General features: G+C 37.0%; 1 protein-coding gene across 1 annotated transcript in view; it reads right to left on the bottom strand.

The window, feature by feature from the left end:
* LOC148364518 (low-density lipoprotein receptor-related protein 1-like) overlaps positions 1 to 16,609 on the bottom strand; it is a 231,213-nt gene that overhangs the window by 126,434 nt on the left and 88,170 nt on the right. The window contains exons 6-7 of the mRNA XM_088338658.1: positions 15,148 to 15,411; positions 1,183 to 1,345 (exon numbers count right to left, since the gene is read on the bottom strand). Coding sequence (XP_088194784.1) covers positions 1,183 to 1,345; positions 15,148 to 15,411 — 427 coding nt within the window. The remainder of the gene's footprint in view (positions 1 to 1,182; positions 1,346 to 15,147; positions 15,412 to 16,609) is intronic.

The raw sequence follows: 16,609 nt of genomic DNA, 5'->3' as shown, positions 1-16,609 counted from the left end.
ACAACAGTGAGCAACCATGATCCCAAGTGTGGCAAGATAATTAATTATCAAACATGTCCAAAACTTGACATCACGTTACATTTTGCTGAGTTTCCGGCAATGCAAAATTATTTTTCTCTTTTGAATGAATCGACTCATGTACTATTGCAAAGGTTGTACGGCCTACAAACGTCGTTTGTTCTTACAATTCTTTCAGAAGATAGCCATTTCTTTTTATTTCCTGATATATTTTGTCGCATAATATCAACATTTTCGGGGGCTTATTTAGTCGGTTGTAAGATACAGAACTGTACTGTAATCACATTTTTTAGTGGAAGTACAATGTTGGCAACAAGATTCACCTGATACAATTGGAAATTATTTGAATGCAACACAAACTTTTTCTTCTTTTTTCCATGTTTTTTTTTTTTACTTTTTTAAAAATTCCTTTAAAAAAAATCTCATTGTGTTTATTTTTTCAGAGCTGTTACTTTTTTCTTTTTGTTCTCTATTTACTTTTTTCCTACATTTCTTGCTTTTCTTTTTTTCTGGCTTTTTTTCTAAAATTTTCTTTTTTTTCTCTTCCTTTTGTTTCTTTTTTCTCAGCTTTTCACTACTTTTTCATTATGGTATTTTTTTCTTTTTTGTTCTATTCCCCCCTTCCTTTAAGTCATTTTGTGCATAATTTTACATAATATTTGGTCATGTTGGGATTAAAGAAGCAAAGACAACCCGAAGAGCCACTTAGGACCCGAAAGAGCCGGTTCCTTTTAGTGAGCCGAGCCGAAGAAGCGGTTCTCGACAAACTCTACTAACTTTACTCAACTTCGTTCTACTTCGACTCGACTTCAAAATACCGCATTTAGGACACAACGTCCGGGAAATCCCGTGGATTTTTACCTTCATGCACTGTAACTTTGACATAAGTCGCTTCTTAATTAGTAATTTTGAGCCCTCATTTTTGTGCGCTGGCTAGATTTTCTTGTGCGCTGAGAAAGTGCGAGCAGTGCGCAATTGTGCACGCGCGCAGCTTAGAGGGAACATCGCTCACAAGTAAACTATGATAATTGATTACTTAATTTATTTAAAAACAGTTAATATGGAAAAAAAATCGAATCCCTTGTCATTGTCATCAATTATCTCTCAATTCCTGGAATTTTCGAACCCGTGACACCAAATTCAGAATAAATCCTTCACACTGACCCCATGGTGGGGTCCAGGGCGATGCCCTTAGGGTTGTAGAGCTCCTGGTCTAAAAGCGTGACACACGTCTGTCCGTCTTTGTCGCAAACAAAGATCCTGTCGTCCACATCGTCCACAAAGTAGAAGTTTCCGGTGAGCCAGTCGATGGCCATCTGCTCCACATCTGCACGGAGAAAAAAACAAACAATGAGAAAAAACAAAGATTAGGGGAGGTGGGACGGAAGCGGTGCTCCAAAAAATCAAACTTATTTTGGTCCTCAAATTCCTGCGGACTTGTAAAGAAGACCGACATGTGGTGTTGTTGAGCGAGTAAGTCGACCGAAGCAGTTTGACAAAAGCGCAAATGGCAACAAGCCGGCAAACATCACCCTGAATGCCGACCGGGAAGGATGCGTCGTTTATTATGAATTAAAAAGGCCGACTTTAATCGAGACATTAAGGGCAGACAAAGTCGAGGAAAAAGGAGACGACACCTTCGGGCACACATTGGGAGGGAGTAAAAAGAGGTCATAAAATAGATGACCACATAAAATTATGTTTAATGACTTCCTTCTTCCTTCCTTCTTCCTTTGCACAAAGAAAAACCTCGGCCAAATAGTGGCCAAATACTTCCTGTTATTTGTTCTAAATGTTCTAAAAACTGTTGACAAAAATGTGAAAAACATCGAGTTTGCAGGGTTTTACTTTTGTCCGTCCAACAAGATTATAATAGTTTGATTTTACTTATATTTGTAAAAATTAATTTTGTAAGCTGTTGATTTTTTTTTAAATTATGCTTGGGGGAAATTTTATTTTTAGATTTAAGGATTTGCTAGTTTAACACAAGCAAACAACATAAATTGACACTAATGGGAGAAAGAATTAATAGCAGCAATTAAATTATGGATATATTATAAATATGGTGACGCAACACACGTATACTGTACAGGGTTGGGTAGGTTTACTTTAACTTGATTACTTTCAATTACTTTTGGATTACTCCAATACCAAATATGCTAATAAAAGACAAAAGAAACTAAATATGAATAAAATGACTACATTTTGTGCAGGCTTGGGGAGGAACGGAATACATGGAAGGGCAAAAATGATGTTGGCAAGCTGTTTGGATTTATTTTCATTTTGTTTCTGTCACATTTTATATTCGATTTGCCGGATATCAAAGAGATCAAAGCCAGGAGAGAAAGCTTACCACGTGTTGTGAGTCATAAATGTATTCATATTTAGTTTCTTTTGTTAAAGTTAAAGTAACCCTACCCAACCCTGCGTATACAACAAAACAACAGGTAACTAGGCACATACTGTAAGCTAACAACTTCAACTGAAACCGTGTCACCATGAAAAAAACAGCCAGAAAAAAACTAATGACAAACTTTAAAATGCTAGAATTAATATGTAAATTATGACTAATATGTGTGTGACTACTGACCATAAGTGAAATTGACAGAAAATCGATTGTATTTTATCAGTAGATAGGGGGAAGAAGAAAATGAAAAATGAAAAAGTTGAAAGAAGAAGGAAAAAGGACAGAGGAATACGAATGAAGGATAAGGAAGGACAAAGGAGAAAAATGAAGACAGATGAAGAAGAAGGATTCAAAAAAGAAGACAGGGCAAGGAAGAGGAAAGAAGAATAATGAAGAATTAAGATAAAGGAATAAGAAGAAACAATAATAAGACAAATCAAGGAAGAAGGCAGAAAATGGATAGATAAATAATTAATGAAGAAGAAGAAGGAATGAAAAGAAAGAAGGGAAAAGAAAGATCAATGAGTAATGAGGATGAGGGAAGGACAACAAAGGAAGAATAATGAAGCAAAGCAAGTGAAAAAAACAGCAGAAGATGAATGAAGGACAAAAAGGAAGGAACAATGGGAAAAGGAGGAAAAAGAAAAGTTGTTGGAAGGAAAAAGAACAACAAAGATGAAGGATGAAGGACAAGGAAGGAGAAAAAGAAGGACGTAGGAAGAAAACTGAAGAAGATGGAAGAAGAGGGAATAAGGGGGAAGAAAATTGAGAGAGCAGGAAGAAGGAAGGATAAGGAAAGACAGAAGAAGGAAAAAGGAGTAAGAATGAAGAAGAAAATAGAAGGAAGAAGAAGGAAGGACAAGAAAAGGGGAAGGAAAATGGAGGAAGGAAGAAGGAGAAAGGAGTAAGAAGAAGGAAGAAAAAAAAGAAAGAAAAAATAAGAAAGGTGGACAAGGAAGAAATAAATAAAGAAGCAAAAATATGATTTCCTGCTCAGTAAACTCGCCACCCTCTATGAAATATGAAATTGACGCCATGCCTTTTTTTATAATCCTCAAAACCAACAAACACTCGTCAGCAATCGTCCTTGCTCTTGGTATCTGTGAAAATGATCCTAGTGTGGGAAGGAAGCACATGAAAACAAAATCTATTTGTTCTCGATTGCTGAGAAAAAAAAGAGCAAGTAAGTTTGCTTAAAGAAATTATTCTTATCAAGGCTGAACGACTTCAGCCGGCCCTCCAGTCTTCTAATGACGAATTCTATTAAAGCCGAGTCAGCTCGGAGGGAATTGAAGCTTTCGGATAACTTGTCATTGAAGACTAAATCAGATGTGAGCAGTTTGGCGCGATAAAAGCAAAGAATAATAACAATGCCAGCGACTTGCGAAAAGCGCCGAGGGGATTTTTCTTTTGACAGTTTCCAGATCGGCACCCGATTAATGATCGCAAAGGAAACATGGATGGAGTTACAATTGACAAGTCGGATGTTTCTGAATTATTCAAAATGCAAAACGTTTGGCTTGAGAATAATAAATAGTGAGGGTGAAGGATTTTATGGTTAATGTTTGTATTATTTTTTTTTTTTTATTGTATTGCTATTTACCTAAATGAGGGCTGACAGGTGAGATTTGCAAAGCTTGCCATCCCATCATTTCTCCACAATAGTCCCCTGTTTTGCATGTGGCTGATGCAATATCCCAGCGGAACAATGGATCCATTCCGTGCAAACTGCGACGGCTGTAATGTGCCAACATTTTGCAAAGGCCAGCATGACCAAGCGGCAGCATGAATACAAAATATGGCTTGCCGTTTTAATAAATAATATAAATGCCATTTGGAAGCCAAAAAAGAAGGAAGAAGGGAAAAAAAGAAGTAAAATGAATAAGAAAGAAGCAGAAGAAAAGGAAATGAAGAAAGAGAAAGTAGGAAAATGGAATAAGAATGATGAAGAAGAAGGAAGGACAAGGAAGAAAGAAGAAGAAAACGGAGTAAGAAAGTAGAAGAAATAATAAGGAGCAAGTAAAAAATAATAATGAAGAAATAAAACAACAGAGTTAGAAGTCAGATTAAGGAAGAAGAATGAAGAAGCAAAGGACAAGGAAAAGAAAGGGGAGTAAGAAGGATGAAAAATGAAACAAGAGGAAGATTTAAAAAGAATGACCAAGAGGAAGGAAGAAAAATATGGACAAGGAAGAAGGAAGTAAAATGAGTAAGAAGGGAGGAGAAAGAATAAGGAAACAGAAGTACAAAGAGAAAATAAGAAAGAAAGAATAATGAAGAAAGAAAACAACAGAGTAAGAAGTAAGATTAAGGAAGAGTAATGAAGAAACATAGGACAAGGAAGAAGGAAGAAAAAGAAGAAGGGAGAAAAAAATATAAGGAAACAGAAGAACAAAGAAGAAATAACAAGGAAGAAAGAATAATGAAGAAAGTAAACAACAAAGTAAGATTTGAGATTAAGGAAGAAGAATGAAGAAACAAAGCACAAGGAAAAGGACAAAAAAGGAGTAAGCGGTAGGAAAATGAAAAAGTAGGAAGATTAAGAAGGAACGCCAAAAAAAGATCAATAAGGACAAGGAAGATGGAAAAAAAAGTAGTAAGAATGACAACAAAACAGAAGGAGGATTAAGAAGGAAGAAGGATGAGTAAAGAAGGAAGAACAAGAAAAAAGGAAGAAGAGAAGAAGGAAGAAAAGGAATAAGAAAGAAGGGAGAATAAAGAAGATGGAAGTGAAAGTGAAAAGGCAGAAAAGTAATAAGAAGAAAGACAAGAAAGAAGGATGATTTTTAATTCACTGTCCTGCCACTGTGTAATGTTTGAACACTTGATTTCACTGTTCTGAGTAGTGCAGGCAAAAACGAGTGTTACAAAGCGCAAGGAAGAATATTGGAAGTATGGAGACTTAAAGTGACCAAAAAACACCATATTTCTTCTCCTTTTTTGCACAGCCTTTCAGAAGGTTTTTGGGGGTACCCAGACTGGCAGACTATGACGTCATCTCCCTTTAGGTGAGGCTCATATTATGTAAAATAAATACACATTTCGTAACCTATAAGTATTAGAAAAAGCACATTTATATGATAGTTCATCCTATTTTTGCTTTTTATTCAAATCAATTGTTTTTTTAAATAATTATTTAAGGCACTAAATAACACACACTGTCCCTTTAACCAAGTGTATGACAACACTTTTACTCCAAATGTGGATACAATATAAGCGTATTTGGAAAGTATGTGTTCCTAATATATGTATATATTTTAGATGACCAATGTTTCAATACAAATACAAAGGGGGTGCAACATCGTAAATAGAAGTATAAATAAGTACAAAAATTCCACAAAAATAACCTTTTTAAATCAACATAATATGGCTTGACAGCAAAACAACAATCTATGCATTTATTTCTCACAAAAAAAATCTATCTATCTATCTATCTATTTCTACCTACCGTTTTCTATTGAGGCACTGCTACTTCTGCATCGGCTATAATCTGCCATCTAGTGGTCACTGGCAATATTACAACTAAAAATGTGCCGAAAAGTTTTTTCTCTGTTTCGCACTTTCTGACTTAATCTTATTTAAAGTAGTCATTATTTCATTTATTATTATTAAATTTTGACCTTTTTCAAGATTTAAATATAATAACATAATAAAATCTAAATATGCCTACCTTTATTTTCCACAATAGACCACCATTAAACCCACTCAGACCGTTTTTCATACCCACGATTTGTATTTTTAGAAAATACAAACAATAACGTCGTGGGAAACAAAAAAAAAATGGTCAGATTTGTTATGTTTTTTGTTTTTTTTCCTCTTTTGGCCCCTTTCTTTTCCTATCAAAAAAGGGGTCAAAACAGTCGTCAATATTATTGTTTAAGATTTTTCTGGTTTACAAATCTCCCCCTCCCAAAAGGCTATTTTCTTTTCAGGCGTTCCCTGCCACAACTTTTAAAAAGCAACCTCTGCCTAAACATAAATCAGTATCAGTGACTCATTGAAACATCCGATGTACCCCTAGAGTAGCAGCAAAACGGCCCGCTAGAAAAACGCCATCGGGAAACTTTCAACATCCCAAAATGTTGTTATCCATTTGCCGGCGAGGAGAACGCGGAAAACCGCGAGATTTCTATTTTTACAGCTGCAGTCAGCTTGGCTTTGCAAAAACATAAACAGCTAAGACGTGGGGCAGCGGTCGTGCGAGCGGGGGTCCCGGGGCATCAAGTGCTAGCTTGTTTTTTTTCCAGGGTGAGCTTAAAAATTCTAGTAAAAATAAGATGGGTGAAAAAACATTTTTCTAATAGCAGAATTTTCTTGTCAGATATAATGATATCGTGAGTTCATGATCCCAAAGGTGAGAACCACCAGGAGAAGTATGTGTGTGTCTGTGTATGGAGTCAAGCTCTGGAACGGTTTAACTATGTCCAATTATTCACTTGTTCAAATTTAAATACAAAAAAACATTCCTGGCGGAATACAGAGATGAAGAAAATCGGGTATGAGTGATACGAGAGATTGGGAATAGTGCGGAAGGAGAAAAAGAAGGACGTCTAGAACTATGATTAACTTTGTGTTATTGTTGTTATATCATAACTGTTATTATTAATATTATTACAACTGTTGTTATATGATTGGTGTGTTCAATAGGAAAGTTGAAGGAGTAGGGAATATAAGCATTTGCTTCTGACTACCCCTTTTCAAACATATTATGTAATAATATTTTGTTGTTTAGTTATTGTTTTTGTACTGTTTTTATTTTAATGTTCGAATAAAGTTTTCATTCATTCATTAAAAAAAAAAGATTTTCCTCGTTTGATGGTAGAAAAGAACGTAACTTCCCATTGGCTGGCGAAAGATTAGCAACAATTAAAAGCATTGACGTAATATAATAATGGTGCAGCAACACGATTCGACAATAAAACAACAGGTATCGGAAACTGGGCACATGGTCTTTATCCTATATGGAAACTAAACACTACAACTGAAATTGTGTGTCTTCATGATTACAGCCTGAAAACACTGTTATGACCTAATCATAATCCAAAAAACAATGTCAATATCAACTACAACATCAAATCATTACTAACAAGGATGTGTGACTACTGACTAGCAGTAAAATCGATGTATAATAGGTCTTATTTTGTAATTATCAGATGCTAAGAGAAGACGGAAGGAAGAACAAAGTAGAACGAAGGAGGAAAAATCACAAAGAAGAAGGAAGAAGCAGGGAGGGGAATAAGGAAAAAAGAAAAAAGACGAAGGAGAAGAGGGAAGAATAAAGAGGAAAATGAAAAGAGGTAGGAAAAAAAGAAATAGAATGATGAAGATAAAGAAATATAGAGGAAGAAGTAAGAAGGAAGAATGATGAAGAAAGATAAAGGAAGAAGGCAGAATGACAAAGGCAGAATGAAGACAGAAGAAATTGAAAGGAAGAAAGAATGAATGGAAAAGAATGAAAGAGAAAGAATAATGATAAAAGAAAGAGTAAAAGGAAGAAGAACTGTGATGATTCACGAAAAATCATGTTATTATTGATTGTTTAATCGTCACTAATGGTTATGTGTGACAGCTGACTCGTAGTGAAATTGTTTCTAAATTAGTTTTATTTTTAACGGGTGCTAGTGGGAAGGGGAATGAAAAAGAATGAAGAAGAAAAAAGGGATAATGAGATAAATGGATAAAGAACAAGGATTAGGAAAGAATAAGAAAGATGATGGAAAAAAGGATGAAGAAAATAAAATGAATAATAAAGAATAATGAAGTAGGGGAAGATAGGAAACAAGAAGAAAGAAGTAAGAGGCAGGACAGATAAGCAAAGAAGAAAAAAAGGGAGTAGAAAGATGTAAGAAGAAGAAAGAAGTATAAGATGTAAGAAATGAGAATAGGGGTAAAAGGAAGAAAATGGAGTGAGACAAACAAAATGAATAAGAATGACAAAAAAGGCAGAAGGACAAGGGAAAACGAAAGAAAACGGGAGAAGTAGGCAAAGTGAAAAGGTTGAAAGAAAGAACACGGAAAAAAAGAAGGAAGTAAGAAAATGGGAGTAAGAAGACAACAGGATTGAGAAGAATGAAGAAGAGTGAGGAAGAAGGAATAAATAAGAGTGGGAAAAAGAAATAAAAGGGAATGAGAAAGAAAAGGGGAAATTGAGTAAATGGAAGGAAGAAGAAGGAAAAGGAAGAAAGGGAATGAAGAAGAAGGAAAAGGAAAAAAGGGAATGAAGAACAAGGAAGACAAAAGGAAAAGTAGGAAGATAGAAGGACAATGAAAAAAGAAGAAGAAAAAGAATAAAGAAGGAATAATATGGAATAATAAGGAAGAAAGAGGAAGACAAATGAAAACAAAAGAATAAAGAACAAGAAGGAAGGAAAAAGGAAGGAAGAAGACAGAAAAGGAAGACAAATGAAGGAGGTAGGAAGGAGAAAAAAGAGTAAGAAGGGAAAAAATGAGTAAGAAAAATGGATTTGAATAAAGAAGGAACAAGAAAGTAGAGGAAGTGAAAAGAAGAAAAAGTAGGAACGACAATTAAGAAGGAAAAAAAGAGGGAAGGCCAAGGAAGAAGAAAAAAACGAGCAGATCCTGGATCCTGGATCATCACGTTTTGGCTTGTATTTTTCCAAGTTAAACTGGGTCACTTAGGGCTAAGGAAGACCAAAGTCTCTGTTTCTCACCAAGCAGCCAAAAATTGGACTTTTCAATCAACAATAAATTGTGTCTCCTGTTGTGGTTGGCTATAAAATTCTAAGAAAAGGTACAAGAAACAGAAATGGACGAAATGTGAGGGGGGGGAGTAGTCTGAATGTAAAAAGCATGAAGGAAAAGGAGAGATTTGATTTCCAGCAGGGAAACTTGGCGACCGTGGCGCATTTCTGAGGTTTATGGGAGTCGGCGTCCGTAATCCCGGAGGCGTTCTTCATTTTTAACGCAGCCGCTCTGTTAAAACACTTCCAGCTGCCCCCAACCCACACATTGATTCACCCATTAAGCCATGTATAAACAAAAGGGGGGAAGGGGGGTTGCACAATATTCCTGCCGTTGCGACTCCCCATTCATTAAATGCGCTTCACGATGACGTTATTCAATCCCAACCAATACCAACACATATAGAAAGGGTTTGATGATTTGATATAATCTATGAAATAATAATAATTCCAATGTCATTTTTTTCCCATCAACAGTGGTTTCAAGGTGCAAGCAAAGTTGTTTAGTAAAATGTCCCAAAATTCTGCAAACAAGGATACAGATGTGTTAACCTTCGGCACAGACAGCACTGGGCAGGAGAGAGAAGGCAGTCTTGAACTCTGTGCATAGCTCCGCCCATCCCTAGAGCTCCCCCAGTAAAATTGTTCTGGGTGTTTGGCTGGTGTTTTTGTATGTTTACATTGAAGGATTTTATACATTTGACTATAAAGAATTTTATACGATTGAATACAAGTTACATTTATTGAGTGCAATGATTAGGCTTAAGTTCAATGAGCAGTGAAAGTTCAGGGCAACCTAGTGGAGAATGATGTTTACAGGAACGGCAGGAACGGGACGTGAGGCTGATGAGATAGTCAGCACATCCGACGACGCAGAAAGGCCCTGATGACGGAGGACGGCAGGCATTGTTTGAGAAACGCTCTCCGCTGTTTAGAGTTTTCCAGACATCGAGGCGAGAGGGTGGAGCTCACGTTGGGGCTTCATTGGCATGCCCATGGGAGGAGCCGGCACATCATCTTGCGGAAAGACGTGGGCCGAGGGGAGAAGCGAGAGGACTTGAAGAGAGGGTTTCCCAGAGACTCCAACGACACTAACGCGACCATTTTCAATGAATTACACTTAGATAAATTGTTTACGAAATTAAATCTGCCCCTGTGTAAAAATGTCGGCTATTCTTCTTTATCTTTTCCATCAAAAACAAGCGCGCATTGTTGGGTTAATGTAGGTTGTGTTTGGTTAATGGAGTCAGATACCTAATTCGAACAATTTGGTAAACGGTATATTTTGATGTTAGATGAGTTTAACCATGTCTTCGTCAGAATTATAGCGCAGCAGTTTGTCATCTCGCGGTTCGATGTTAAGATGGCTTGCTCGCTAAGAAAGGACTAAATAAGACAACAAGCACGGATAAAAAAAAAGTTTTCTAAAAACAAAATGCGTTCTTGTTTTGGACAGGTTATAACTCTTGGATGTTAGAATTAATTGAAAAGTTGTGAATGATATTTGTTGATGTAGTGTCTGGTGATAAAGGATTTGATTTTTCACTTTTTGACTATTAAGCATTGTCGAAGTGTCCTTGGGCAAGACACTGAATCCCTAATGCCCCCAATAAGCAGGTAAGCACCTTGCAAGACTGCTATTGGTGTGTGAGTGTGTGTGAATGGGTAAGTGTGAAGCACATTGTAAAGCGCTTTAGGACTTCATTGGCTTGAAAAGCGCTATATAAATGCAAACCATATACCATTTTCTCATGGTTGCCATGGCGCTCACTTGGCCACGCCCATGTGTGTCACAGTTGCCGTGGTGCCCAATTGGCCCCGCCCCTGTGGCGCAGCTGCGGCTCGTTTAGAGATTGACTTCTGTGTATATAAAGCACAGCGCTTTCTTGCTTCAGTGTCAGCCCGTCAACGAACTTCTGCCCCACATGACGTGGGTTCTGACTCGGTCCTGTTTTCCTGTGATATCTCCAGTCCGGTATTGTTCCCGTTTATTCTTTGTACTGTTTAATTTCGGGTTCCAGTTTTGTTTTCCGTCTATTCTTGTCCTGTTGGTTAGTTTCTCCAGTTTTGGTTTCCGTCTAGTTTCTCCTGTTTATTTTCATTACCCTGAATCTTTATCGATCTCGTCGGTCTCTGGCGTCCTGTCCTTCCACGCCAGACCGGCTTCCTAACGTGCATGACTCCCCATTTTCCATAAAATAAAGGCCTTGTGTGAGAACGTCACGCGATTGGGTCCTGTATTTGTTCTGGTTCTGACACATTTACCATTTGGGGGGTGAAAGAAAGTCGACATAGCGATTATAACAAGAACTATCCAATTTAAATTAGTTTTGGTAGTGCACTACGAAATGGGATTGATTACCATCTGCAGGTTTCACAACAACAAAGGACAAACGAAGCGAGAAAAAACAAAAAAAAAGAAAAGAGAGCTGCGGATTCACATCTGGACAAACCATCTGCGGCGCAGCGAGGTCATGAGTCACTGCGAACAAACGTTACGTGCATCATTTCCTGTACGTTGCCGCCTGCCTTCGCTTTCTGTCACCTCTATGATCTACGATCATTCACTGGGCTGCTATAAACTGACATGAATTCTGCCAATCTGCTTCAACAAAGCACGGGCACCTCCTCCACAGTGTAAACAAAAAGGCAGTCAACAAAAATGCCTTCAGCTCTCTTGCAAATTCAGGAGGTCGCATGGGGAGGCTGCAAGCAAACCGCACTGATGCAGGGGTGGGCAAACTTCAGCCTGCATTATCAAATCGATGATCTACGATCTTTCACTGGGCTGCTATAAACTGACATGAATTCTGCCAATCTGCTTCAACAAAGCACGGGCAGCTTCAATACATCACACGTGTCCAACAAAAGGGCTCTAAAGGTGTTGCGTAATATTTTTGTGCAATCCAGAAGACAAAAAAAGAAAGTATTGTATGTATAAAGAAAGAAAAATTAGCCAAATGTTGACTCATTTTAATGATATTAATTTCTCCGAAGCAGAGTGCATTCTATCTTTCGAGCAACAGCTAATATTTTTACTTTACTTATTTTAATTTATCTCTTATGCGTGTTTTTAGAGGAACGGTGTCTAAATTGGTTAGAATAAAATTGCAAATTTTTTTTTTTTTTTTTTTTTTGCATTTTATTATTTACAGCACTGAAGAGTTACTATTTTTAATTCATATTTTATTGTTTGGGACTTTCAGGGATTTTTTGTTGTTTTTTGTCCACTTTTCAAAAAGCTAAATTTGTTTTGTATTTTAAAAATTTGTAGATCTGCGAATATTTTAATTTATATTTAATGTGTTTTTTAGGGATCCCCGACAAAACATATGAAATTACTAATTATTAAATATTTGGTGCATAACTTTTTTTTATAACTAATAATATACTAAAAAAAAAAAATTAAAAAAAAAAAAAAATCTGAGGAGCTTGTTGGGAGCCAACAGCGCCAAATCTTCTCAAACAAACCCATTTTCAAAATAGGCCTTGCAACCAGTAGTGGGCGCAGAAGCTTCACATGAAAAGCCGTAAGAGCAGGAGTGTCTGCGTATAATGTCAGACTGCCATAAAACATGGCAATGGCAACAATTCCAAGCACTTCACCTAAAATTCAAGCATTTTCCTAAACTTGAAAACACAAAGTAAAATTAAAGCATTTTCCAGGGTTAGTACCCGTATGAACCGTATATTCATACATTTCTGTTATCTCCATACACTAACTGTTGTCTCTGGTACCAGGAATAAAAATAGTGTGATGATGCCATACAATCCAATGCCTTTTCATATGTTATTTATATCACTACGGATGTAGTTGGTAGGATTCTGCACCCTCACCTATTCTTCTTTGTACCTACTAGCACTTTGTGTAGCACCACATAAAGCAACAACATCTAGTGGTCAAATATGACACAGTGTCCCTTTAAAGTAGCACTGGGTTCAGCACGTATCAGTACTGGCTCATACCTAGAAATAAGCATAAATATTATTTTTATCCGTTTTGTGATGAAAAAAAGGTGTTTAAATGCCCCAAAAGGGGTATTATATTTTCGTAAAATAGAAAATATCAACTGGAGTAAAGTAAAGTAATTGAACACAGAATACAGTGTTGAATAATGCCACTTTTAAAGTGATACCAAGCACGGATTCTACTTGTAAATACAGAATATTTCTTGGAAATTGAACCAAAATATTTCAAATTTTCTATTTTTAAATTTAATAGCTCACAATTGTAATACTGTACAGTCACCTGATACTGCCATCAGGTACAATCACGTTTACTGATATTTCTCTACAAAATTGCAGTGTATGAGCCTGATACAGATTTTCAAAATATATTATCAAAAATGTCTGTGAGAAATGCGTGGTGTCGTAAGCTTGTTTACATCTGATTCAACAGTAGCAGCTGTGGCACGTGGCGGGGTGACTAAGAACATTTCAATCTGATTTAAACCTCTGATCTAATTAATCACAAAGGCCGATTTTCTCTTGGGTTTCTTCCAGGTACCAATGTGTGGCACAAAAAATGGTGTACAAGAGCCGATCTACACTGTTAAAAAAGTCTGACCTCATTGCAAGATTTATTTGTCTTATTCCGGGATTATTTTTCTTCTTGTACGACAAAATGGTTCCAAATACAGTAAAGTAAGAAAAATAAATTGTAAAATTGTCTTGTTGGATTGAGGAATATGTTAGCTTGATGCTAACATACAACCTAAATTGCCATAGGTGGGCGAAGGAACAACGATTTAAAGGATTGATATATATTACAATACCTACAGCCACATAATTAAACAAAGATAAGTATATTTCCTTATCCTTTCTGGAAACGAACCACTATGACTAGAACTAAAATATTTTGTGCATCTCCATCTGAATGAAGACATTGCCAGAAAACACTGATAATTTAAACACGATGCAAAAACATTCTATCATTTACACATTATTAAATAATTACTATCGGAGATGAGTGACTACTGATTAGTAGTGAAATCATTACATGATTTGCTTCATTTTATAAATACTAGGTGCAAAGGGAGGAGGGAGGGATGACATTGAAAAAAGGAAGAAGGTTGAAGGAAAAAGAATAAAGATTAAGACAGAAAATAGATCAATCTGAATGAAGAAGGAAAAGGGAGGATGAATAAGGATAAAATGAGAGAAGGGAGGTAGAAAAAAAGAGGGATGATTGATGAAGAAATTTGGAGGAATAAAAAGACCGAGACAGGAGAAAGAAAAAGAAGGATGTCGGAAGAAAGGCAAAGAAGGACGAAGAAGGACAAATAATAAAGAATCAATAATAAAGAAGAAAAAGAAGGTAGAAAATGGCTGATGAACGAGAGAAGGAAGAAAGGGGGTGGAAGAATAAAAGAAGGAAGTAAGAGGAAGAGGAGGAAGATGGAAGAAAATTAAAAAAGGTTAAGAAGGAAAAAGAAGGAAGAGGATGGATTAAGAAGAGAAAAGGCAAAGAAGGACAAAGAAGGGTGAAAATGAGGAACAAGGAAAAAGATAGATGATGAATGATAAAGAATATAAATAAAAAAGAAGAAGGAAGGAAAATCAAGAAGGAGGAAGGAAAATGGAGGAAGAAGAAGAATGGCAAAGAAGGAAGAGGAAGGGCAAAAAAGGAAGGGGAAATATGGAAAGAACTTAAAGAACGACAGGTAAAGAAGAAAGTAGATAAATGAAAAAGAAGCAAGGTGGGCGATGAAAGGAAGAGGAAAAGGAAATAGAAGAAAGAAGAAAGCAAAGAGTTGAAGAAGGAAGATAAGGAAAACCAGAGGAAGATTGAGGGAGTAGGAAGAAGCCCAAAGAAGAAAGAGGAAGGGTGGAAAACGGGGTACAAGGATAAAGAAGAAGGAAATAGACAGATGATCAACTATGAATATGCAACGAGAAGAAAGAAATAAGAATGATTAAGAAAGAGTAAAAGGTGAAGAAGTAAGAGGGAGGCTGAAAATTCAATGAAAAAAAGAAGAAGGTAGAAACAGGAAGAAGTAGAAGGGGACAAGTCGTACTCACGGTGTAAGCTGAGCGAGATGTTAATGACCCTCTCCTCAGTGAAGCTCTTCAGGTTTGGAATCTTGGCACATTTGAGATGTGTGGAGGAGGGCGATTCCCCCACATGGATCCAACAGACGGTTTCCTGAGCATAGAGGAAATCCATGGCCGTGGTCTGCTTGGTGCTGGTGGACAGCAGGCTGTGGACCGTGGTGCCACTCAGCGAGGTGGCTTGGATGTTCTGAGAGTTGGCTATCAACAGCACCGGCAGACGGTCCACTGGGACTGAGCGGGACGAACCAAAACATTAGAATAGGGGTGTCAAGGTCAGAAAGACAGAGATCCAACTCAAACATTTGATAACAAGTAAAGGACCGGACTGATTAATTACTTACTTACTAAGTTACTAACTGATAACCCTATGCTCGGTGCAGCTAGCGACCCCTTAAAACAATGCTAAACATTACTAAAGCTAACAGCTAACCGGTAAAGCAGAATATGAGCTCAGTCCAGGCTGACAACAGCAAACAAATTTGAGAAAAATAAGTGACAGTGTGTATGTCAGCTAATCAAGCAAAACTGGTTGCTAATGTTGTGCTAGCAGGAGCTAGCGACCCCTATAGGGATGACAATACAGATACTAAAGCTAACAGCTAACCGCTAAAGAAAAACATGTACTCTTGACGTCAGGGATTTAAAACTCTGGTTCAACTCTGAAGCTGGATCTAGATTTTTTGTTCCAAGGCAGGCCGGATCAGTAAAAGAATGCCATTTCAAAATAGTTAGCTTCTATTTTCAGTATAATGATTTATCATTCAGCCTACTTAAGTAACCTACCCTACATCGTATAGTCATGGATGACAAGGGACCTTCTCTAAACCAATTTGTTCACAAACAATGTGTAAAAATATTTTCATCTTTGGCATTGAATGGGTTAACTGGTTTATTTGAACAGTCTAGTGAATGCAGTTTTACACCTGCATCAACCGACTACACTATACAAACTCAACAATGCCCTCAAAATCATCATGGACTTGCCCCCCAATATCGTTAAGATTTAATTTCCCCCTATGTTCCGGTCCGGAGCCTTCGCTCTGAAAATGCTGGTGTACGAGTGATCCCAAGAGCCAAGAAGAAATCCGCAGGTTCGAGAGCGCTCTCTATCCGGGCCCCTGTGCTGTGGAATGCTCTTCCCCCTGAGATTTGATCTGCAACCTCATTGGAAATGTTTAAATCTAAGCTTAAAACACACTTCTACTTTATAGCATATGAATAACCTATATTTTATGTTGATAATATGTGTATCATTTGCCCTCATATAGGTTTTAGATGAGGGGATGGTGTCATAATAGTCTGTAATAATAGTTTGCAATATTCTTTGATCTGTGCAGCCCTTTGAGACTCTTTGTTATTAACGGTTATACAAATAAACTTGACTTGACTCAATGGCTGAAGAGAGCATTTGGTTTACATTTTTGAAAAA

Source organism: Urocampus carinirostris, chromosome 6 (genome assembly GCF_059441175.1).
Source record: "Urocampus carinirostris isolate Australia breed hairy pipefish chromosome 6, RoL_Ucar_1.0, whole genome shotgun sequence".
Classification (NCBI taxonomy): domain Eukaryota; kingdom Metazoa; phylum Chordata; class Actinopteri; order Syngnathiformes; family Syngnathidae; genus Urocampus; species Urocampus carinirostris.
The sequence above is the reverse complement of the archived record's forward strand: the minus strand, read 5'-3'. Positions and strand labels throughout refer to the sequence as shown.